The sequence below is a fragment of the Perognathus longimembris genome, chromosome 28, assembly GCF_023159225.1.
Source record: "Perognathus longimembris pacificus isolate PPM17 chromosome 28, ASM2315922v1, whole genome shotgun sequence".
Lineage (NCBI taxonomy): Eukaryota > Metazoa > Chordata > Mammalia > Rodentia > Heteromyidae > Perognathus > Perognathus longimembris.
In genome coordinates, this window is record NC_063188.1 from 80,480,194 (window position 1) to 80,505,324 (window position 25,131).

General features: G+C 40.0%; 1 protein-coding gene across 2 annotated transcripts in view; it reads right to left on the reverse strand.

Moving 5' to 3' along the window:
• Rp2 (RP2 activator of ARL3 GTPase) overlaps positions 1–15,069 on the reverse strand; it is a 32,700-nt gene extending 17,631 nt beyond the window's left edge. For both annotated transcript variants that reach the window (XM_048336185.1, XM_048336184.1), the window contains exon 1: positions 14,805–15,069. In XM_048336185.1, the coding sequence (XP_048192142.1) occupies positions 14,805–14,906 (102 nt within the window). In that variant the 5' untranslated portion in view covers positions 14,907–15,069. The remainder of the gene's footprint in view (positions 1–14,804) is intronic.
• Positions 15,070–25,131: the final 10,062 nt, after the last annotated feature.

Here is a 25,131-nt window from a genome sequence, read left to right on the forward strand (position 1 = left end):
GAGAATCTTCACCAATCAGAGTGTCAACCAAATGCTCCCAGGAGGATACCCATTTGAAGGACAAATCAGGGACTCCAGACTACTTTCCCCCTTTACAGCAGGAAGTAGCTCTAGAATAAATGACCTCCACCCATACTCCTGGCCCAGTACCCAGCCATACCTAGTAAACAACAAAGGGGAGAATGTTAGTATGTTCTCCATTTTGGACTTGACAGTCTCCATCCTAGGCCCTCAGCACATATCTCTAGCCCCCAGCTCCACCAGCAGAAGGCCCTCTGCCCAGACCTGAATTCCACCCTGCCCTTCACAAAGAAAAGGAAACTCTCTCAGGGGCTCATACATTACTGCCCTTCACCCAGACCTAAGGTCTGCCCTGCCTACAAGCTATCTTCAGTGTCCAACTGTGCAGGCAGAGTACTTCCCCAGCCCACCCCTGAACAAAGACAGGCGCCATTTCTCCCTCTCCAATGAGAGAACTAGCCTTGTCAGCCCCGCTGGCAATAAATTCTCTTTACATCACTGTGTCCAGGTGGTCTTCTGGGCTTGTTACTTTCATTTCAAATCTCTGTCTCTGACAGTCTGTCTCTTTCTCTTTTTCTCTTTATTGAACTACATTTCTGGGCATGCACAGCTAAAGGACAGTCTGCATGGCACTATGGTTTGAGTTCTACCGTGGTTAACCCAGGTGACAACCACATAATTACTGCTATAATCAATGGCTTTTAGTCTACCTAGAATCTACATAATCAAAACATTTACATGATTAGCTCAAGAACATTTGTGTGTATGTGTGTGTGCATGTGTGTGCACATGTGCATGTGTGTGTGTGTGTGTGTGTACTGGCACTAGGACTTAAATTCAGGGCTTCATATTTTCTTGACCTTTTCAATCATAGGTGGCAATCTACCATTTGAGAAGGAACTCCACTTTTAGCATTTTGCTGCTTAATAGGAGATAAGTCTCTCTCTTTTGTCTACTTGGTTAGGCCTTGAACCTTGACCTTCAAATCTCAGCCTTCTGAGTAGTTAGGACTACAGGTGTGAGCCACCAGAACCCAAATAAAACACATCTTTAAAAAGCAATTCTTCTAGCAAGTACCTGTCAAATCCTATACATCAATCCTAAACTAAGAATATACTATCACAAGTGAGGGCTGGTTCAGTGGTACAGTGTTTGCATGGCACGTACAAAAAACATACCAGTCTAGTTTTAAAATGTTTTTGCTTTCTCTAATATTACATATTCCCTTTTTATTTTTGAGGGCTTGTCCTTTCTAGGCAGGCACTCTGCCATTTGACCCATTTATGCAGCCCTTTTTGTTTTAGTTTTTTGTGTGTGATAGGGTCTCATGTTTTAGCTTGGCCTTGCCCTGAACCTTGATCCTCCTACCTATGCTTCCTAATTCTGGGATTACATCCATGTATACCTACACCTCATTCCTGATAATTCACCTGTAAAGCTTCTTTAGGGCCAAGCATTGTGGCTCACTCCAATAATCCCGGCTATATGTTTATAAAGAGGACAGAGCTAAAAGAATCATGGCCTGAGGCTCCTAGTGGCAAAAGTATGATAAGCTATCTGAATAAAAACAAAATCAATAAAGAAAGTCCTGGGGGCGGGGGGCTGGGGATATGGCCTAGTGGCAAGAGTGCTTGCCTCATATACATGAGGCCCTGGGTTCGATTCCCCAGCACCACATATACAGAAAATGGTCAGAAGTGGCACTGTGGCTCAAGTGGCAGAGTGCTAGCCTTGAGCAAGAAGAAGCCAGGGACAGTGCTCAAGCACTGAGTCCAAGCCCCAGGACTGGCCAAAAAAAAAAAAAAGAAAGTCCTGGGGGCATGGCTCAAATGGTACAGTTCTAGCCTATTGAGGCAAGGACTCTGAGGTCAATTACCAGCAATGCAGTCTAACCTGACTTATGAGCATTTGTGGATATATGTGAAAAACATTTCACAAAGCAAAACATGCTCCCTAATAAAAACATGTTCCCTAATATTTTCTATCATCTCTACCCACAGGTTTAATAAGACATTGCTTTGGCTTATGTGATTGGATATTGGGGGTGCCATGAACAAAAATGACAACTACAGGGGACAAAACAGTCCCATGTAGGAAGAGGTGTTCAAGAAGTGCCATGTCTAGGACTTTTGGATGATCTACATATACAAAGGAACAGTTTTCCCATTTGGTCTCCACTAAGACAGTGTGCACGAGCATACTTGCTAGCTCCATTGCCTGAGATCAAACCTAAGGGAACCAAATTAAAAAAAAAATACCAAAAAGAGACTGATTGGAATCTACTGTAAATGTGTGGGGAAACTATAGCAACAAAACCTTGTTCTATATAACTATATAATGTAGCTTAGTTTTAAAATGCTGAAAAAAAGAGAAAAATATCAAAAAAGGAGGAAACCATGAGCAACCACTGTTGTAATGTGGAAGGGGACAAAGCATAATTCGGACCTCTGGTCCAGGACAAGGAAGAAATAATGTGCTGATGGAGAGCTAAACAGGTAGAGACTAAGCAGGGCAACTGCTTCCCCTCCATGATCCCTCTAAGCACAGCCTCTGAATTAGATCTTGAATTCTAAACCAATAATGGAGGGAACAGAAGACTGTATAAAAGGAAATGTATTCAGTACCTGACTCCTGTAATTGCAATCCATCTGTGCATTACATCAGTCACTCTTACAATAATAGTAAGTTTTTAAAAGTAAAATTAAAAGCCATGCCTGCTCAAATTCAAAAAATCAAATAAAACAAACTCTAAAATAAAATATAAAGTTTTTTTATATAGTACTGGGCTTTCACACTTACTTGGCAGTGCTCTGCCACTTGTAGCACACATTCCACCTTTGTAAAAATGGTTTTGAGCTGTTTTTGTTCCTTTTTTTTTTAAGGTACGATTGCAGGTAGGAGTCACTGCACCCAGAAGTATTTCGTTATTATTTTGTTTGTTAGTTTTTTGTGACAGGATCTTGATAGGTCATTGAGGCTGGCCTGGAACTTACTATTCAACCCAAGTTTTCCTCAAACTCACAATCTTCTAAGGACTATTTTCTAATTCTGCTTCTCTCAATTTTTTTTTTTTTTTGTTTTTGCGAGTCCTAAGGATTGAACTATGGGCCTGGGCTCTGTCCTTGAGCTTCTTTTGCCCAAAGCTAGTACTCTACAACTTAAGATACAGCTCTACTTCTGGCTTTTTCAGAGTAGTTAATTGGAAATAAGAGTTCCATGGACTTTCCTACCTGGGCAAACCCCAGATCTCAGCCTCCTAAGTAGCTAGGATTACAGGTGGTGAGTTACGGGTGCCCAATTTCTCTCAATTATTCATAGGTCAAATACTCAAAAATTAAAATTAACAAATATAGAAGTTCTGAATCAGTCAACAAATAAGTTTGAATTCCATATCCAACGAGAGTAGTAACCTTACTTTTTCCAAGGATTTTTTAAATCAAGTCAGGATGGGTACTGGTGGCTATCTACTTGAGAGGCTGAGAATGGGAGGATCAAAGTTGAAGGCCAGGCTGGGTGCCTGTAGTTCACTATTGTAATCATAGCTACTCAGAAGGATGATATCTGAGGATCCCAGTTCAAAGGCAGCCTGGGCAGTAAAGTCCATGAGACTATGATCTTCAATTAAGCACCAAAAAAGATGGAAGTAGAGCTGTGGGCCAAGGGCTACAGTGCTTCAGTATAAAAGCTCGGTGACAGCCTCCAGGCCTTGAGTTCAAGCCTCAGGACTGGCGAACACGTATGCATGTGCATGCACGCACACACGCATTCTCTCTCTCTCTCTCTCTCACACACACACACACACACACACACACACACACACACACATACACACACACAGAGTTCAAGGCCAGACTTGGTAGAAACATTTCTGAGACCCTTTCTCTGCCCATAGCTGGGTGTAGTAGTGTCTACCTGTCATCCTAAGCTATGGGAGGCTGAAATCAAAAAAATCATAATGCCAGGCCAACACAAGCAGAAAAGTTCATGAGACTCATCTCCACAAAAGGGAAGCTGGAGGGAGAAAGTGAGAGAGGGGTAACAGTTCGACAAGAAATGCACTCATTACTTTACATACGTAACTATCACCACTCTGTACATCACCTTTACAACAAAATAAAATAATAAAGAATAAAAAGGGAAGCTGGAGGTACCCTGTGCCTGTGATCCCAGGAACCATAGAAAACCTAAAGTAGGTAATGGCAGTTCAGGTACATATATGGGTAGAAAGTAAGACCCTGTCTCAAAAATAGCCAGTAAAAATAGGACTGGAGGTGTGGCTCACATGCTATCTTATCAGCCTCACAGGTGAGGCTCTGAGCTCAAATCTCAGTACTATGAAATAATGGATTCAGTTAGGCTTGGTGATACATGCCTATAATCCTAGCACTCAGAGGGCCAAGAAAAGAGGATTAAGAGTTGTAGGCTAGCCGGTGCTACAAAGTAAGACCTTATCACAAAAATAATTGTACTAGACTACATGCAAAGCCTCAGAAAAATTTATAACTTACAGACCATGATCTGGATTAATATTTAATCAAGGTAGAAGTTAATAGCAAAAGCTACTTCAAGGGGGCTGGGAATATGGCCTAGTGGCAAGAGTGCTTGCCTCGTATACATGAGGCCTTGGGTTCGATTCCTCAGCACCACATATACAGAAAATGGCCAGAAGTGGCACTGTGGCTCAAGTGGCAGAGTGCTAGCCTTGAGCAAAAAGAAGCCAGGGACAGTGCTCAGGCCCTGAGTTCACGGCCTAGGACTGGCCAAAAGAAAAAAAAAAAGCTACTTCAAAAAATCCTTGAAGCCAGGCATTGGTGGCTCATACCTGAAATCCTAGCTACTCAGGAGGCTGAGATCTGAGAATCACAGTTCAAAGTCAGCCAAGGTAGGAAAGTCCGTGAGGCTCTTATTTCCAATAAACTACACAGAAAAATCCAGAAGTGGCACTGTGGCTCAAATGGTAGAGAGCTAGCTTTGAGCACAAAGAGACCCAGGCTCTGAGTTCAAGCCCCAGGACCTGCAAAAACAAAACAAAACAAAAATCCTTAAGCTGGCTACCCGTGGCTCATGCTTGTAATCCTAGCTACTAAGATGGATCCAAGGAATCTGGTTCAAAGCCAGTCAAGGAAGGAAAGTTGGTGAGACTCTTATCCAGTTAACCACCAAAAAGCTGGAAGTGAAGTTGTGTCTCCAGTGACAGAGTACCAGCCTTGAGCAAAAAGGTTCAGGAACAGTGTCCAAGCACCAGTGTCCTAGCACCAAAAAATTCCTCATTATCTATTTGAAAATATCAAGTATATTGCTGAATAATTTATAGGTTAAAGGAGAAATCACAAAATTTAAAAATACCTACAATTAAATGTTAAGATATCACATAAGACAAAATCATATCAGAGATTAAGGGTTTAGAAATCAACTGTAATAGAGATCAGCAAAGCCCAAAAATGTTCCAATAAAAAAATCCAACAAAAAGATTAAGAGACAAGAAAACTGAACAATATAATGAATAAAAATGTGAATACAATTATAGAGTTCAAAAAGAATAACTAGAGAGGCACCAGTGGTTCACACCTCTATTTTTAGAAACTTGAGAAAGCTTGGGAAGATCATAGTCCAAGGCCAGTGAAGAAAAAAATTTGAGCCCACCTCACCAAATAAAAAGCTAGGTGTGAATCTACAATCCAAGCTGTGCAAGAAGTGTAAATAAGAAGATCACAGTCTATTCCAGCCTGGGCAAAATGTGAGACACTATTTGAAAAATAATGCAAAAAGAACTAGAAGAATGGCCCAAGTGGTAAAGCTCAAAGCCTTAATTAAGTCAAAACCACATAACACACACGCATGCACGGAAAATAAGGAATATGGGAAACAGCTGGTCTCTTACGCCTATAGTCCTAGATATGCAGAAAGCTGAGATCTGAGGATCATGGTTTGAAACCAGTCTGGGCAGGAAAATTGGTGAACTTACCTCCAATTAACCACCAAAAATCTGAAGTGATAGATAACCAGCCTTGAGTGAAAAAGTGAAGGGACAGCTTCCTGGCCCTGAGTTCAAGCCCCAGTACTGGCATCAAAAACAAAACCAAACAAGAATATAAATAACTATATGCTGATAATTTTGAAAATATTTTGTACATGAACAAATCCCTTAAAAATAACTTGTCACAAACAGCTCAAGAAGAAATTAAAAGCTTAAATAAACAGGTAATACAATGAATATTTCTTATCTGAAACTCTGAGGATAATGAGTGTTCTAGATTTCAGCATTTTTTAGGTTTAAGAATATTTGTATGAGCTGGGCCCCCGGTAGCTCACACCTGTAATCCTAGCTACTCAGGAGGCTGAGATCTGAGGATTGTGGTTCAAAGCCAGCACGGGCAGGAAAGTCCATGAGACTCATTTCCAATTAACCACCAGAAAACCAGAAGTGGTGCTATGGCCCAAGTGATAGAAGGCTATCCTTGGGCTGAAGAGCTCAGGGACAGTGACCAGACCCAGAGTTCAAGCCCTAGGACTGGAAAAAAAAAGAATATTTGTATCACCTGGCACTGGTGGCTCACACCTGTCATCCTTGCTAATAAAGAGGCTGAGATCTGAGGATCAGGTTTGAAGCCAGCCCAGGCACCAAAGTATGTAGAACTCTTATCTCCAATAAACCAGCTATGGAGCTCTGGCTCAAGGGCTAGAGAACTAGCCTTAAGTAAAAATGTTCAGTGACAGTGCACAGGCCCTTAGTTCAAGCCTCAGGACAGCCATAACAAAGGGGTGGGACAAAAGAAAGGGAAACATTTCTAGTCCATGCTACTATCCTGCCAACAATTGCCTGAGATAGAACAAAAGAAGAGAATTTCTGCTTTGTTTGATGCTCATATTGAGGGAGTGGGAAACGCTCAGCAAATTAAACTAATCCTTTTCAAAAGAAAAGGCCACACCAGTGTGGATATATCCCAGATTGTGTGAAAATGGCTCAGGATTGGGAAATCTTTCCATGTAAAGCATCACTGTGATAGTTACTTAGCTAGCCTCCATGAAGATACATCATTGTTCAGCCAATATGGAGAATTTGCTGAGATGCACATGCTCTCTGATTCCTTTCCCAGCTCTATCTGACCAACTGTCAAACATTTCTGGATTCCATCAAACAAAACCATGCTTCCTTTTCTGAATTACCTGTGGTATATTAACTACAGTCATTGTCCCCTATAACACCATAAATGTTTGGCTGGAATCCTGCACCCAGTCTATTGAAAATAAGCATTTCTCCCAACATGATCTCTTTGCCTTATTTTTCTCCAAAACACTTAGCTTTCTTAAAACTTACCGTGTATGAATTGTTTAGTCTGTTTGTCCTGTCCTTCCACTAAAACATAAGCTCCACAAAAGGAAACCACAACTGTGCCTGCCACCCCAGAGCACTCTACATACACCTGTAATCCAATCCTGGTTACCTGGGGCAGGGGATCTAAGGTTATTTTGTGAATAATAACTAAGTTTGATTAAACATTCATTCAGTTAAGGGGTACTTGAGGCTTCTCTTTACCCTCCACTCCATCGCCAAAGAAATGGGACTCTGATAATGATCAAGAACAACATAGGAAGCTGGATACCGCTTGGGAGTCTGAAACAGGATGCATCACTGTTTGAGGTGAGCCTAGGCAGAAAAAGGTCATGCAACCTCTCCTGAAACAAGAGCTGGACATGGTGGTATGTATCCCTTGTCATAGCTATACAGGAAGCCTATATGTGGATCGTGCCCCGACACACACTTGGGCAGGAATTGAGATCCCAAAAATAATGAGCAAAAATCAGTGCTGGAGGAATGGTTCAGAAGTAAGAGCATCTGCCTAGCTGCCCAGAGCCACAAATAAAATAGGAAATAGGAGTAAAACTAAGTGGTAGATCACTTGCCGACCATACACAGGCTTTGGGTTTGATTGCACTGCAAACAAAATTGTCTTCTTAGAGATCTGGTTGGTGGTACTATTCAAGTTGGCCAACTTCAAAGTAGGAAAATAAAAGAAATGAATATAAAGCCTGGCAGATGAATTCCTTTTAATCTATGTTCTCAGTCTTTTTTTTTTAGTGGTGCTGGAGTTTGAACTCAGGGTCTCACAGGGTTAGGCAAGATCTACCCTTTGAGCCATGCCCCAGACCTCCACTTGATATCATCTTCTCTCCCATACATGAAGTAAAAGGAGACTAAGGCTCTCTTCCATGTGGAAAAGTCAGCAGAGGGGGATGGGAATGCAGTAATGGAACAGGCCAATAGGATCTTCATCTAGTCCAGACCTTCAAATTGGAAAAAGGAACAGGAAAGAGTGGTTTCAAAGTCAGTTCTGCTTTAGACCTTAGAGAGGGTAAAAAAAAAACAAAAACATTTTCTTGTTGTTTTCTGCTTGTCTACCTGTCACCAATCCATGACCTATAGTATGGGTGGTAGGATCAAAAGTGCCATGAACAGGAATAGGGGAGAGGAGCCTTGGCATTGGCCTGACTCCACAAAGGCTTCATTTTGTGGTTTATCTCACTGTATCAGAAATTTCTTAAAACTTTTTGTGCCAGTCCTGGGGCTTAAATTCAGGGCCTGGGCATTGTCCTTGAGCTGTTTTGCTCAAGGCTAGTGTTCTACTACTTGGCCCAAAGCTCTGGCTTTTTGGTGGTTAATTAGACATAAGCGTTTCATGGACTTTCCTGCCTTGGATGGCTTTGAACCTTGATTCTCAGATCTCAGCATCCTGAGTAGGTAGGATTACAAGGTGCCTAGCTTCTTAAAACATTGAAGCAAAATTATGTGTTCTATATTCCTGAGGTTTTATTTGAGATTCAAGATGCTGGATAAATTATCTTTTCCTAAAGCATAGAATAATTTGAACATTTGAATGCATATTTATCTGAGAACTGGGTAAAGAAATAGTGCCTGAATTAAAAAAATCATTTATATTCTTAGCAAGGGATCACAATAGCCCAATTGCTAAGTGCATAGGACCATATATAACCATATATAATGAAATTTACTAAAATGAACTCCAAGAATTGGAAGCAAGTGGTTCTTACTGTGTCCTGTACGCAGTTCTATCTTTATGTTTTAGTTTTCTGTACCTTTTGTCATGTATATAAGCTTATATGATCCATGGAAGGAAAAGAGAATCACAGAAACAATAGGGCAAAGAATGAACTAATGCAACAATAATATTCACTAGACACTATGTTGGAAATGAACTTTACAACATGGGGGGAGGGAGGAGGAGAGTGGTAAGCACGAGAAAATGAGGGAGGATGTAAGGGTTAAAAAAGAAATGTACTCATTTCTTATGTAACTATAATCTCCCTCCCCCTTAATCACTTTTACAATAACTTTTTTAAATTCTCAAAAAGAATTATTCAATAGTTGTTACATATAAGAATTTAGCTAGTATCAGTGTAGCCAGTGATATAAATCATACTGTAAGATGTATAATACTTAACTGATAAACTTCAACTATAGAAATTACTTGGAGTTAAGGCTTTTTTATTTCAAATACAAAAATAAAATAAAAATAAAATCTATTACTTTTTCAATGATTCTCAAATAGTGGTACAAAGGAGTTTCATTTATCTTGACCCATATCACTGTAAAATCTATTCTGAAATTACTGGGTTGTGCTTTGTTATGGGTTAGTATATTTACAATATACAGAGAAGATGTGAGATTTTCTCTCTCCTCTCCTCCTTTTCCTGGAGCAAAAGAATAGAATAATCATATAGAAGAAAGATCCTCATAGGACACAGCACACAGAAAGAAGAGCCTTGTTCACTCAGCTTGCTGGCACCGTGATCTTGGGATTTCCAGGCTCCAGGACTCTGAGAAATCACCTTCTGTTATTTGAGTTATCTGGTTTGTGGTATTTTGTTATGGAAGCCAATGTTAGCTCAGACTGTAAAAGTCTTCTCTTTGTCTTCACCAGGACTTTTCTCTGTGTATATGTGTTTGATCTCTGGTGAGCCTTCTTATACAGACACTAATCCTACCAGTTCAGAGCCCTAACATATGACCTCATTTAATCTTAACAGAAGGGATAAGATGTTCAACATGTGAATTTGACATCCATTCCCTACTAGCTTCCAATACTGAAATTACATGTAATTTACTATCCGTATTTTCTCTGGACATTCCAGTTTTCCTAGATCTTTGTAATATAAAGTTAGTTGGATTGTCAACCTGGTCTTCAAAGGAAAATCAGGATATATGTTGCTCTACTTTCTCAACAATTCCTGAGTTCTTCAATACAAACAATAACAAGAAGCAATCTAAAGCTTAGATTCATGATAATTTTGCAAAAGTTTCTCATTTCCACAGTGTCTAAAATTACAAGAAGGAAAAGTCATAATGGCTCTTTTTCACAAGAGCCATTTATGAAGTGAGCTTAGTTTAGGGTATATTTAGTTTTTGGGAGTTTGTTTGCTTGTGGTATAGGAGTATGAACTCAGGACCTTGTTTTTGCTTGAGTAGTGCTCTACCATTTGAGCCATGCTTTCAGCCTTCAGCCATGCCTTAAACCAGCTTTTTGCAGGTTACATTGGAGATGGACTTTTCAGTCTTTTCTGCTCAGGATGGCCTCAAATAGATTCTCCAGATCTTAGGCTTTTGAGTGACTAGGATTACACAGGAGGACTTATTACAATTCTTAAAAAGTGATGGATATACTTTCAAAATAAAAAAATTGTAGAGGCTGGAATTCATCTGGTATTAATGTCCTACAGCTACTAAACTAAATTAACCATTATATTCCTAATAGAAGACAAAAGTTTATCTCTTATTCTTCGGCTGAGCAGCAGTACAAATCTTTTTATTAAAAGTCATCCCCGCAGTTTGACTTCCATGAGAATCTAGGATAAAATCATGAAATTTATTTTTTGTAATAAAAGAAAAAAGCAATTTCTGCCAAACTCTCTGGGGCCACTTGATCTTGGACCCTATGCACTAGGCTGTAAGGAGGCCCAGCTACAAGGGCAGCATATAGCTCTCAGCTTCAGATGAGCTCCAAGCTGCAAGCTAGCATCTACTTGCTCTCAAGCTCTGTGGTTAAGTCCTCCTGAAGGTAGAATCTTGAGACTCCAGGTAAGCTGCCCAGAGTTGATGCCATATTGAACAGTCACCCTTGCTTAGCCTTACATAAAATGTAGAGTTCTGAACAAAATAAATACTTGCCATTGTTTCACAGTTTTTATTAGCCGATTTAGTTATACATGGAGGATTTCATTGTTACATTTCCACATATGCCATTGTTTTACACTATTAAGTTTTGGGATGGTTTAGTATTCAACAATGGATAACTAGACTATCTTCCATACTTAAAAGAATATTAATATAGCATCTAGCCTCCTCAGTGCAGACACTTTTTAAAATTCTAACAGGTTACTGTCTTAACCTTTGGACATTCAAACACAGAGATCAGTTCCTCACAAAGTTACCCCTTCCGTTGATGAACAACTCTGGGATTTCTTTGTGCCAGGGCTTGAACTCAGGACCTTGTGTTCTCGCTTGGCTTTTTCAATCACAGCTGGAGTTCTACTGCTTGAGCCACGCCTCCAGTCTGGCATTTTGCTGGTTAAGTGGAGATGAATTCTCACAGACTTTTCTGTCCCGGCTGGCTTCAAACTGTGATCCTCCAAACATCAGCCTCCTGAATAGCTAGGATTATGGGTGTGAACCACTACACCCAGCTAATTCTGGGAACTATGACCTGCTTAAAGCTCTGTCCTTGAAGATGAACATGGCCGTCTAACCTCTCCTCTTCAGGACAGGCCTTTAGCTTATTCAACAGTGAAGGATTCTTTAGCACAGCCTCACTTGATAGGCAAGGAACCTGAAATGCACAAATTCGTGGCTTAACCCAAAGTTAAACAATAGACAATTAAGTGTCTAATACAAGATCTTTGTTAACTATTATGTCTATAAAGTATAAGATAAAAAATCAAGTATGAGACATAGATACAATTATGTAGAAAACACAATTGTATCCTTCATACTTAGATCACAACTTTCATACTGAAGCCATCACTTAGAGAATGAATCCTCATTTCTCTTGGTGAGGAAGAGTTCTGGGATGAAGGACTTCATTTTAACTGAATGAGAGGTTGGTACCAGGATTTGAACTCAGGGCCTTGTGCTCTTACCTGGCTTTTTTTTTTATCATGATTAGTGCTCTACCACTTGAGCCAATTCAACACTTTGCTGGTTAATTGGAAATGGAGTCTTGCAGATTTTTCTGCTAGATTTGAACGTTGTTCTTCAGATTTTGACCTTCTAAGTAGTCACTGGTGCCTGGTAAATATTTCTTATTTTAACTTTAAAACTCCAATAAGCTCTTAGAGGGCTGGAATATATTCTAGAATTTTGGATTTTCCTTGGTATTTGAATACATGCATGTTAAATAAATTCTTAACTAGTGAATGTAGAATATAAATATACAGATAAGCATTTTTCCAAATGATTCAGTACAGTAACTTTTTTTTCAGTACTGGGGTTTGGACTCAAGTACTCTACTACTTGAGCCACATGCCTACAGCCCTCCAAATAATTTCAACATCAATCCAACATCCAAATGCATTTCCCATCACGTCAGTAGAGTAATTGTACAGTAAGTTCTTTTCATTTTGGAAGTCAGCAGCAACAAAAAATGAACTGCTTCCACTATTGACAACAGTATATCCGTTGCCATGACAACACATGTCCCCAAACATTCTTTCTAATTGAGGTTTTTTTCTCCTTCCTTCAGTCCCCAAGGCTGACCCAATTACTCAACTGGAAAGCCAAAACCCAAGGGATGCCCCTTAATAAAGTTATTCTGATTAAACCACGTCAGGAATATTTGAGCACTACTTTTCCAAGTTGCAAGGAATTTCATTTTGTTTTTATATCTAAAGTTTTTATAAGTTGAACGGTAACTGTCTGGTCTAGCTCTAAAACTATATTTTGGGCTATATATGTAGCTCAGTGGTAAAGCATTTACCTAGCACAGAGCACTGAGTTTGATCCTGAGCACCACACACACACACAAAGACTACAACTTTTATTATACACACACTTACAAACATGAGCTTTTTTTAACCTATTTAGTAACATCCCCTATGTCTCTACAACTTCAGTTCCTAGTAGTATTCTCAAAAAATGTCCCCTGTTTCTAGTAGAAAGTTTACTGTACACTAATCTGGGGGAGAAAAACTTGGTGTTGAAGTAGAGTATTCTATTTTTTCAATGTTTCCAATTAGTCAGAGAGAAAAAGAAGAAACAACACAATAACACATACATTAGTCTAAAAGAAAGATTAACATGAAAAATTCCAAACTGTAAGACCATTTGTTGTGAAACAATGAATGAATCAAGGGCTTTAAAAATCACTAGCTTTAGCCTGTGATTTTAAAAACAAAACTAAAAATGAAAACAGAACTTTCTCTGTGGCAGCCAAGGCATGTTTAAAGAGCATTGTCAGAAATCCTAAGGCTGAGTAAATAAACTCAAAACTCATCCACTCTATTTGATAAGTACAATCTCATCCAATATAACAGAAAACATGACCATTTCTTTTCCTTCTTAAAAAAAAAAATCGAGCTACTAAGCTTCCTATGAGAGATTAAGTATCTCATGTGACCTAAGAAGAGTCTGAGAATCAGAGATAGATAGGCCTGAGAATTCTGAAGTTTCCAATTTATTAAATCCAACACGGAGAAAAATGTTTATACAAATTAAATGTGCTGGGGCTTGGCATTCAAGCAGGAAGGTCTACAGGATCACAGTATTAATAACAAACTCACTATAAAGTTTTTTGGCTCAAGGTACACTGAATTCACCAAGAGTTCACGGCTCCTCTGCACTCGCTAGAAAAGAAATCTCTCATTTTTTTGGGAGAGAAAAACAATAGATAAATCTTTTTTTAAGTAAACAGCAAAAAAAGTAAATAGAAAGTAAAAAGTCCTTATTTTACTAACCAATTTTTACAAAACCCAACTGAAGAACTATGTAGAAAGCGGAACCATTATGAAATGAATGACTAAGTGTGTTTTGTGCAATACTATGGGCTGTTTTTTGTTTGTTGTTTTTAAAGGCTATTTGTTTTCTGACTAAAAGTAAAAATAAGGGTGTTTTCATTCATACAAAGCAATAATAAAACATTGCTGGCTTATGTCGGGTAATTAGACGTTACAGTCTTAAGACACATTTTTAAGACTTGATTCTTTCATTGTTCCTCTCAAGAAACTGGAGGAGGAGAGAGAGCAAAGGTGTACACTGAACAATCCACTTAGCAACTGAGAAAATTCAGCTTTGAAATCGACCACGAGGCACCAAAGAGATTTGCCGAGGAGGGCAGACAAAAGAGAAAGAGTCACAGAAGAGAAGTGGCGGAAAAGATGAGAATCGGTCCCGTGTGTGTGTAATTCGACCACTGGACCAAACCCCGCTGGGGGCTGCCTGTGTGAAAAGGTGATTTGAGATCCAGCTCATTCTCTCGGCTCCCTCCCTCCCTTCCTCTGGCCCAATCCTCGGACAGAAAGTCAGCCCAAGTCAGGGTGCAAAGCCCAGGGAAAGCTTCCAGGAGGATTCATCTACTTGGACAAGGTCCAGATCATTAACTCAAACTCCCCTAAAAATGATCCCCCAAAAGTCGTGTCCCCCAAGTTCAGCTACTCGCGTTGGAGAGAGAAAAGCAATGTTAGGTGAGCTTCCTCGGCGATCGCCAGTCCACAAGGGCCCCCACCGGGCAGCTAGAGAGGGCTGAGATTGAAGATGGGAAGCTACAAGTGTTTACCTTCTCACGGTGGTCCCAGCTGTACTGTCTGGGCCGCTCCTCCTGGTTCCCCAGCTGCGATTCCTTCTCAGCCTTCCGCCTTTTGGAGAAAAAACAGCCCATGGTCCTGGCTTGCGGGTGTTGCTGACCGACTCACTGTATTAGACACTTCCAAAAGTGTGACGCGAACCCTGGTCACCTCAAACCCGCTGTACTCCCTACACAGCCCCGCAAAGCTTCCCAGCCGCCCGCGGTCTGGGTGGCCCGCCAGGCCTAACACTCCTTCTTTTTTCATCAGTCGCCCTGACGACCAATGATCACTTAACAGCTACACAGCCAATCAAAAGCCAGAGAGCTGCTCTGCGTAATACACTAACAGAGGCCTGCTTAGTCTTACACCAATCATTCCAAGCTCTACGTCAGTTCTTTGAGGCGGGGCTGCTCGGCCAAAGCGAAAGCTGGGCCAACCTCGACGGAGTTCTGTCTCCTCCTGCTGCTAGGTCCGCCCTTCCTGGAACTCCGTGACAAGTTGAACTTATCATCTTGGCTATTTGCCCCTGGCAATGTTTCCAAGCCCTAGTCCCGGAAAGAAGGTCTATTTGACGTGTTTTGTGATGCCTGTCACGGGGGAACCGGAATGCCTGCTGATACGGGTGGCCTTGAAGTTCGTGTTCTCCCCTCCTTCTCCCCGTTATCACCCCTCCGGTTCGCCCTGTATCTCCTGGCCTGGGCGCCCTTCCAGAACCTTCAGCTACAACTTGTTTCATCTACTTCTGTGCTTTCTTAAATTTTTTTTTTTTTTTTTTTTTTTTTTTTTTTTTTGGCCAGGCCTGGGCCTTGGACTCAGGGCCTGAGCACTGTCCCTGGCTTCTTCCCGCTCAAGGCTAGCACTCTGCCACTTGAGCCACAGCGCCGCTTCTGGCCGTTTTCTGTATATGTGGTGCTGGGGAATCGAACCTAGGGCCTCGTGTATCCGAGGCAGGCACTCTTGCCACTACGCTATGTCCCCAGCCCTAAAAATTTTTATGTGTCGATCTAAAATTGCACAAGTAATTAGTCAGATAATTAGTTGGTACCGTCTCCGTATTAGAAATGTGATTTTTTATACGTATTTTATGAGCATACAGTAGTTGTACAAGTCCGGTTCCAATATGACATTTCTGCTTCACATACGTACACGTGCATCCGGATCAACCATACTTTTGCCACTCTCCCTTATCCCCTCTTCCCGTCTTAAAACGATCCAACAGGTTTCATTATTCTGTTTTCATACATGCCAACAAACTAGATCATAGTCATCCTCATTCACCCATTTGTTAACCTAACCCCCTCTTGCAGTTAATCTTCCAAATACAGCCTGTTTATTTTCCTTTATTTCATTTCAATGTGTATGAATTGCTCCAAGGGGGTTCACTATGATATTTCACAAGTGCACATGTTATATTTTACTCAGAATAACTTTCTCCATTGCTTTCTCTTAGAACTGTCATTCCTCAAGATCAAAAAATATATATTAAAAGGGTTTGTAACTTTGAGTCCCCAATCCTGTCCCAAATCCATGATGTGGGCTCAATAAAATGTTTGTCAAATAAGTGAATGAAGAACATAATTTTCCCCTATCCCCCACCCTTTGCAAAGAGGGGGAGAACAGAAAGTTATAGCAAAGGGGTTTTCAAAACTCAAGTTAGTTGTAGCCTAATGGAAGATATAGCAATTTTCAATAGCAGATCTGTTCAAAGCAAGTGCTATGGTATAAGGTTTGTCTGAGGATATTTTAAAAATTTTACACCAAACATTAATATTCATTCTACTGGAGCAAATGGTACTACAACACAAATGTATTCCTTATGCCATAGGTTTGATATTTCAGGATAATATGGAATGTAGATTATTTAAGCTTCAATTTTTTATGTTCCTACACTTATTCCCATCTAGCGTGAATTCTAAATAATCCTCTGTTTTGAGCATTAAGAATGTTCCCCTTTTTACTCTGGAGGCTGAGATCTAAAGATCTTGATTCAAAGCCTGGTAGGAATGTCCAAGAGACTACTATTTCCAGTTAACCAACAGAAAACCAGAAGTGGTCCTGTGACTCAAAGTGATAGAGAGATAGTCTTGAGCAAAAGAGCTCAGAGACAGCACCCAGGCCCCTAATTCAAGCCCCATGACCCCACACCCCCCAAAAAAAGAATGTTCCCCTTTTCACTTCTGTTGCTTTATTGCACAAGAAAGAAGAATAATACAAGTACTTCAGTACTGGAAATTTCTGTAAATTTAAGTTCCAGATATTATGCAATAAAATATTTTCTTCTTTAGAGTGAAATGCAAGTTCTATAGAAAAATACTTTGGGATTTTATCTCCATTAGACATTTTATACTTTTAGAACATTGATGTTTGATCACTATATCCTGAAGCAAATTTTCAGACACCTCCAGAGAACAACCTATGGTAACTGTGAGTGACTGAACAGGGACTAGAGGGGAAAAAACAGAGCCAAGAGCTGATGGTTCATGCTGGTAATTGTAGCTACTCAGAAAGCTGAGATCTGAGGATCATGGTTTGATGCCAACATGGGAAGGAAACTACTGGGAGACTCCTATCTCCAATAAACTACTCAGAAAAGGCCAGAAGTTTTTCTGTGACTCAAGTGGGAGAGCGCTAGCCTTGAGCAAAATGAAGCTGGGGGACATACCCCAAGCCCTGAGATCAAGCCCCAGGACTGTACACACACACACACACACACACACACACACACACACACACACACACACACACACACAATAGAACCAATTTTGCCTAGTGCAACTTCTTATTTAAAGTTATTTATTCTTCTTTAGTTCATGACAGATAATGATGTAACTCTGGTTTTCTGAGGCCTATGGGAGTTGCTTCCCACAGTTAATAATGTTCATCATAAATAATACAACAAATTTGTGGAAAACTCCCATTGTTTTGAAATAGGCATTAATGAAGACATCAAGTCTGAAACAAACCTATACACTGCACTAACATTTTTTAATTAAAGAGAAGATCAAGTCACTTTTCTGTTAATTCCCATCTTAATATGCACCCAAAATCAAATAAGAGAAAGTAAAACTAAAATTTTAAAGGGAAGAAGGCCAATGAACAGAGCTTGCTGCCCTAATATTTTCTCTCCCTCCTTCCTTCCTCCTCAAATATTTTTCTCCCTTTTGCTCCTCCCCCCATGAATTCTCCTTATTACTTTTTCCAAACCAGCTCTTTGCTTCCTTGTCTAGAAGGTAGGCAGTTGCTACACAACTTTAATTCTTCTTGGCTTTTGAGCCAAGTGCTTGCTACAGATCCTATATAAGTTAATTCAGATTCTCAAAGAATATAGTCAAATGATTGCTGGTCAATCAATAATTGTAGCAACTTCAAGAGTGAGATTCATATATAATGAAGCAAATCAAAATGAGCTCCAGAGGATTGGAAACAAGAGGTTCTTTTTATGCCCTATCTGCAGTTATTTCTATTTTTTCTTTCTTTTTTAGTTTTCTGTACCCTTTGTCTCGTATGTACTCTTATCTGATCCATGAAAGTAAAAAGAAATGTAAGAAACAGCAGGACAAAGGATGAACTAATGCAACAATGATACTCATTAGACACTGTTGGAAATGAACTTTACAATTACAACTTGGGGGAAGAGGGGAGTGGGTAGTGGTAAGCTGGAGAAAATAAGGGAAGGGTAACAAAGGTTCTTATTTTTTTTAAGTACCCATTACCTTACTTTTGTAACTTTACCCCCTGTTCATCATCTTTACAATAAAGAAAAAAAGGCAGATGAGGAATAGGCCATGAGAAAAAGGCTGGGCTAGCAGCATACTTCTGCAAATTCTAGCCAGTGGTAGACATATCCTTTTACCCCCTCCGGACTACATTCTCTTGCTACTTATACTCTGTGACTTCTTTATCATAGAAGATTACCCTTCATGTCCATCTTAATGTACATATCCATCTGGATTCCAATGGTGGGATGTGGGTTTATGCTTGGCCAAAAGCTCTCCAGATGGTTCTAAATCCCCTATATCTTGACCACATAGTCACTCCTCAAAATCTACTCCCAAAGCAGTACATATATATATATGTATATATATATATATTATGAATAAGTCAATTGCCCCAGCAACATAGGCTGAAATTTTTCCCTTGCTTGAGTTATCCAGCATGTCTTTGCCCACTCTGCAATCAGCAAGCAATGAGTGTGTTTTTTTCCACTTATCTATTGCTGCAAAATCACCTAAAACTTAAAATAGCTTAAAATGTACTCATGAATCTGCATTTTGAGCAGAGTACTGGAGTACCAATTCAATTGTATTCCACACTACATCCAGATACGTTGCTGGGACCAGCCAAAGAGCTGGGAGGGAGAGCTATTCGGGAGTCATTCTACATGAAATCTTCATGTCATCTTTTCAGTGCAGTAGATTTCATATGTTGTTCCCAGGGATCCAAGAGTGAATGTTTCAAGAGACAAGGCAGAGGGAAGGTGGGAGAAAATTGAGGGAGAAGGTATCAAGTTTGACAAGAAATGTACTCACTAGCTTATGTATGAAACTGTAAACCCTCTGTACATCACCTTGACAAAATACATTTTATTTTTTAATTTTTTATTACTTATTGTCAAAATGATGTACAGAGAGGTTACAGTTTCATATGTTAGGCCTTGGGTACATTTCTTGTACTGTTTGTTACCTCCTCCCTCATTCCCCCCACCCCCGTCCCCCTTTCCCTCTCCCCCCATGAGTTGTTCAGTTGGTTTACACCAAATGGTTTTGCAAGTATTGCTTTTGGAGTCGTTTGTCTTTTTATCCTTTTTCTCTCAATTTTGATATTCCTTTTCACTGCCCTAGTTCTTTTTTTTTTTTTTTTTTTTTTTTTTTGGCCAGTCCTGGGCCTTGGACTCAGGGCCTGAGCACTGTCCCTGGCTTCTTCCCGCTCAAGGCTAGCACTCTGCCACTTGAGCCACAGCACCGCTTCTGGCCGTTTTCTGTATATGTGGTGCTGGGGAATCGAACCTAGGGCCTCGTGTATCCGAGGCAGGCACTCTTGCCCCTAGGCTATATCCCCAGCCCCATACTGCCCTAGTTCTAATACCAGTATATACAGTTTCCAATGTACTCAGATAAGAAACAAGGCCGATCAGTGAGGCCTCTCATGATGTTGGCTTCAGAAGCTACACATCACTTTCTCTGCATTGCATTGGCCATTGGAGACCACTCTGACTTAATGTGAGACCAAAAGGACAATAAATAATGTGAAGTACAGACCTCCAAGGCCATGACAGTCAGTAATGTTAATACTAGTAATGTTCACATCAAAGCAGTTCAATGGAAGCTATACTTAAAGAATAGTTTCTGAACTATATACTTTGTTCTATTAAAATTTCCATTTCTAAATATTTATTTTAATACTTTTCAGGAAAAAGATAAACTAACTTAACCAAAATAAAACTTAACGCTCAATCAGAGTGTGTTAGAAAATCTTATTTGACTCTTAGGATTTAACTCTAAAAAAGAGCTTCCCATTTTACTCATGATAAATGGGAGATTGAGCTACTTTCGTCTTTCCATGTATACCCTATTTTACATCTTGAAGATTCCCAACTCACACAATAGAGACTTATCAACATTTATGTAATATAGAAATAAGTTCAAAATAGTATTGTAAGCCAGGCACCAGTGACTCCCATTTATAATCCTAGCTACTCAGGAGGCTGAGTTCTGAGGATGGTGGTTCAACGCCAGCCTGGGAAGGAAAGTTCATGAAACTCTTATCTCCAATTATCCAGCAAAAAAGCTAGAAGTGGAACTGTGGCTCAAGTGGCAGTGCACCAGTGAAAAATCTAAGGGACAGAGACATTCCACCTAACCCTTAGATGAGCCAACTTCATCTTGACCTTGGAAGGTCTCCAGACCTGGTAGTCACATCTTTTTGTGATCTCAGCCACTCATTCTCTAGTACTGTTTGGGCAGTCTTAGCCAATGACCCCAGGCTATAGATGGGGGTTATTTTTCTTCATTCATGTAGAATGATGGTTGCTTTTTGTTCAGCTTGTGGTCACATTGCAACATCTCCCTGGATGAGAAGTTTTGTATACAGTTATCAGAGGAGCCATTGGGCCTTTGAGATTAGACTTCTGGGTTTAACAACTTTCCCAGGGGACACAGGATATTTTCACAGTAGCTTTTAGACTGATAGAAACAGAGCCGGAACAAAGCATATCTAATCAGGATTATACCTGTACTGTAACATCTTGTTTCATTCCACTTTTGTAACAAAGAAATGTTTCTACAGTCTCTCAGCTAGCTGTGCTCCTTGTACCAAATCCTTCAGGCTAAGCCTATTTTTCTCAATGGACACCATTAATGAGATGACATAGGCCTTTGTAAGTCTGACAAGATATTGTCAACTCATGTTCCTGCTCCTGGGCCATATTAGGCTTCAAATCTCTTTTTTTTTTTTTTGCCAGTCCTGGGCCTTGGACTCAGGGGGCTGAGCACTGTCCCTGGCTTCCTTTTGCTCAAGGCTAGCACTCTGCCACTTGAGCCACAGCGCCACTTCTGGCCGTTTTTCTGTATATGTGGTGCTGGGGAATCGAACCCAGAGCTTCATGTATACGAGGCGAGCACTCTTGCCACTAGGCCATATCCCCAGCCCGGCTTCAAATCTCTTGAAGTATTTGGCTGGACACTGGTAGCTCTTGCCTATAATCCTAGCTACTCAGAAGGCTGAGATTTGAGGATCAAGGTTCAAAGCCAGCCCCGGCAGGAAAGTCCATGAAACTCTTATCTCCAATTAATCACAGAAAAAGCCAAAAGTGGTCGTGTTATGGCTCAAGTGGTAGAGTGTTAGCCTAGAGCAAAAGAGCTCAGGACAGCACCCAGGCTTAGATTTCAAGCTCCAGGACTGACCAAAAAAAAAAACAAAAAAGGAAGGATCTGATGCACAATATTCAAGATCTTCCTGGCAACAAAGTAGTTATTATTACCAGTAGCAATGAGGTTTATATTGATTTTCTTGTATGTAGTGAAGAAAGTGGCTTGTTCGACACTTAATGAAGTTTTCTCAAAACTTCTAAGTTGAAAAGAAATGTCTATAAGGAATCCTAAGACTTCTTCCTTGTAGAGCATGAAGGAATCACTCTATCATGATGGTCCACAAATGTTGCATATTTTGACAGAATGGGCAACTATCCTTCCAGAACCTGGGAGCATGGAAGTTATGGGAGGACTACTAGAAAGCCATCTCCTATTCACCCCTCCATGTTTTCTGGAAAGTGATCATGAAACAGATACTTACAGCTTCTTGGATTTTAATGAGATAGGTGGCTTTCTGCCCCACTTCATAGTGAACAGTTGCAGGCATTAAAGTCATGGTGCTGTAGTCTAGAATGGGCTCCCCAGTGACAGAGTAACCTAACATATGTTGTAGTCATCTGGCCCACTTATTTTGGGTTGCTCTGCTTAAGGGTCATAGGAAATTGGCGTATTTGGCTACCTTTCTTTGGTTGGTAACCAACAACTGTCTAAATCTTAAAAGGATTAGTTACTCTTCTACCTATGCAACCTATCAGGCTGTGTGTGGCCATGGGCTTATGATACATGTTTGAGCTGCTGTTTTGGTGGATGCAAAGGCCAATATTTTGAAGAAAGAAAGTACATGGAAAGTTTATCTGCAGCAAATCACAGTGTGTTTTCCAAAAGGTCCCACCCAGATCCAAAGCACTCCAAATCTACCTCCATTAATTTCTTTAAAGCTTTTGTTTGAATGGCAATTAAAAATTAGCAGCAACTAAACAGGCCAAGGAAGTGAATAAGCTATTCACAACCATGGAAATGCAAAGAGCTAGTAAATATTTTAAACTTGATAATCTTCCTAGTAATTGAAAAAAATAAGGCTTAACACCATTTAGCACCACAAGTTGGTAAAATCCTGGCATGATACAGGGTGGAGCAAATAAGTAACACTTTGGAGGAAAATGACCTGACAATATTGTATTAAGAGTGGTGCTATATTTAGATATTAAGAGCAAGCCTTGAAGGTGTCTATTCTGCCAGGTGCCTGTGGATCATTCCTGTAATGTTAGCTAGAGGCTGAGATCTGAGGACTGCAGTTTGAAGCTGCCCTGACAGGAAAGTCCATGAGATTCTTGTTTCTAATTAACTGCCTAAAACCCACAAATGGAACTGTGGCTCAAGTAGTAAAGCACTAACCTTAAGCAGCAAACCATAGGGACAGTTCCCAGGCCCTGAATTCACAGCAAACCACCTACCAAAGTGTCTAATCCTCCACAGGAGGCAGTGGTAGATTGCCTGCCTAACAAGCTTAAGATCCTGAGTTAAAATGGACAATACTGTCAAAAAACAATGCCCTTTCTATTCCCTTTTAGATTTCATTGTTAGTTGACAAACTATAATTATGTACACTTATGGGGTTCATTGTAATATTATGTATATATATGTTTATATATACATTATATGCAAATGATTAAATCAAACTGGCAACTCTACCTGTTTCAGTTTATTTTCCAAATTTCACAGACAAGATGGTTTGGCTTCAGTAAAGACACTTGCACATTCATGTCCATTGCTGCACTATTCATTATAGCTAAGCTAATGAGAACAGCCCCAGATGCCCTACATTGGATGAGTGAATCAAAGGAATATGAAATATAATGATAGATAGACAGACTAACAGACAGTCTGATAGACAGATAGATGTGTGCATACCTATGTATATGTGTGAGATATGAATGTTTACTCATCCATCAGGAAGACTAATATTGTGTCATTTGCAGGAAAATGGATGGACCTAGAAAAAATTACATTAGGTCAAGTAAATCAGACTCAGAGAGACAAAGGCCACATATTTCTCTCATATTTGGAAGTTAGATCTAAATTACAAACATATATAAAAATACATTGTAATATGCAAATACACACAAATTGACCAAAGTATGATATACACAGGGGAAGATTCCAATAGTGTAACTCCTCTGAACAATAAACTTACAGTTCAACAAAAGCTGGAACATGTGCTGTCAAGGAGGAGGTCAAGAAGGAGGGATAGACAAATGGAGAGACTGGAAGGAGAGGAACTGGCAACAATAAATACAGTGTGAAACAGTTAAGGTTCTCTTCATAAAAATAACAAAAGCAAAACGAAAACAGAACAACTCAAGAATTTCCATCTCACTGGTTTTTTCTTATGTTTACTAAGTTATGTGTTAGCTTGCAAGTCATCATTAAATTGTCACCAAAGAGTTGGTTAACTTTATAAGTGAGTGTTATCAAATGAATGTTATCAAATATAGGCTACTTTCTGCCTTGTTTTGTAGTTCTGAATTGTGTCACTCTGAAGGTCTCTGGGGGATCAATTATCCTACTTGGTAATAACCAGGGTAGCAAGGGACTGTGTTTGAAGACCAGATGGAAAAATAATGCAGTAGATTAATTAATAACGTGACACATCTAGATGTTTTCAACTCTTGGACTGCAGTAATGACCCTATCTCCTTGACTACATACAGTTATTCATTCCTCTCATTAAAAACAAAAACAGATTCTTGGAGAAATTTAAAGTCAATCCAGTACAGAGAAAATTGTCTCTTCTTTGGAAAAAAAAATAAAACAAAACGTTCCATTAAAATGTCTTCCCCCATCAGAATATTTACTACAAATAAGCAAAAATGAATCCCTAACAAATGACAAAATTCATAGTTTGACAGGTCACTTTTAGAATAAAAATTTACTCAAATCTCATTTATAACAGCAATATTGGGGCTGGGAATATGGCCTAGTGGTTGAGTGCTTGCTTTGTATACATGAAGCCCTGCGTTTGATTCCTCAGCACCACATATATAGCAAAGGCCAGAAGTGGTGCTGTGGCTCAAGTGGTAGAGTGCTAGCCTTGAGCAAAAAGAAGCCAGGGACAGTGCTCAGGCCCTGAGTCCAAGCTCCAGGATTGGAAAAAAACAAAATAAAACAAACAGCAATATTGGAATAAAAATGCCAAGATCAAAAGCCTACAATCAAAGCCCAATGCTACAATCCTATCTATTCATGATCCTGACTATAGTAAATGGAGCTAACAAATGCCTAAAGCTCTGTTCTTAAGGAATGAAGTCAACATCAACTTCACACATTTAGTAGGGGGGGATGTGTGGGTGTGCAGGGGTGCCTCACATTTGCTAGGCTTACTTGCTCAGCTGGCATTCTACCAATCAGTTGAACCATACCTCTAGTCAGGCATGTTGCTGGTTAGTTGGAATAGAGCCTCTCCAATTTTTCTGCCTGAGCTAGCTTCAAACTTTGATCTTCCTGGTCTC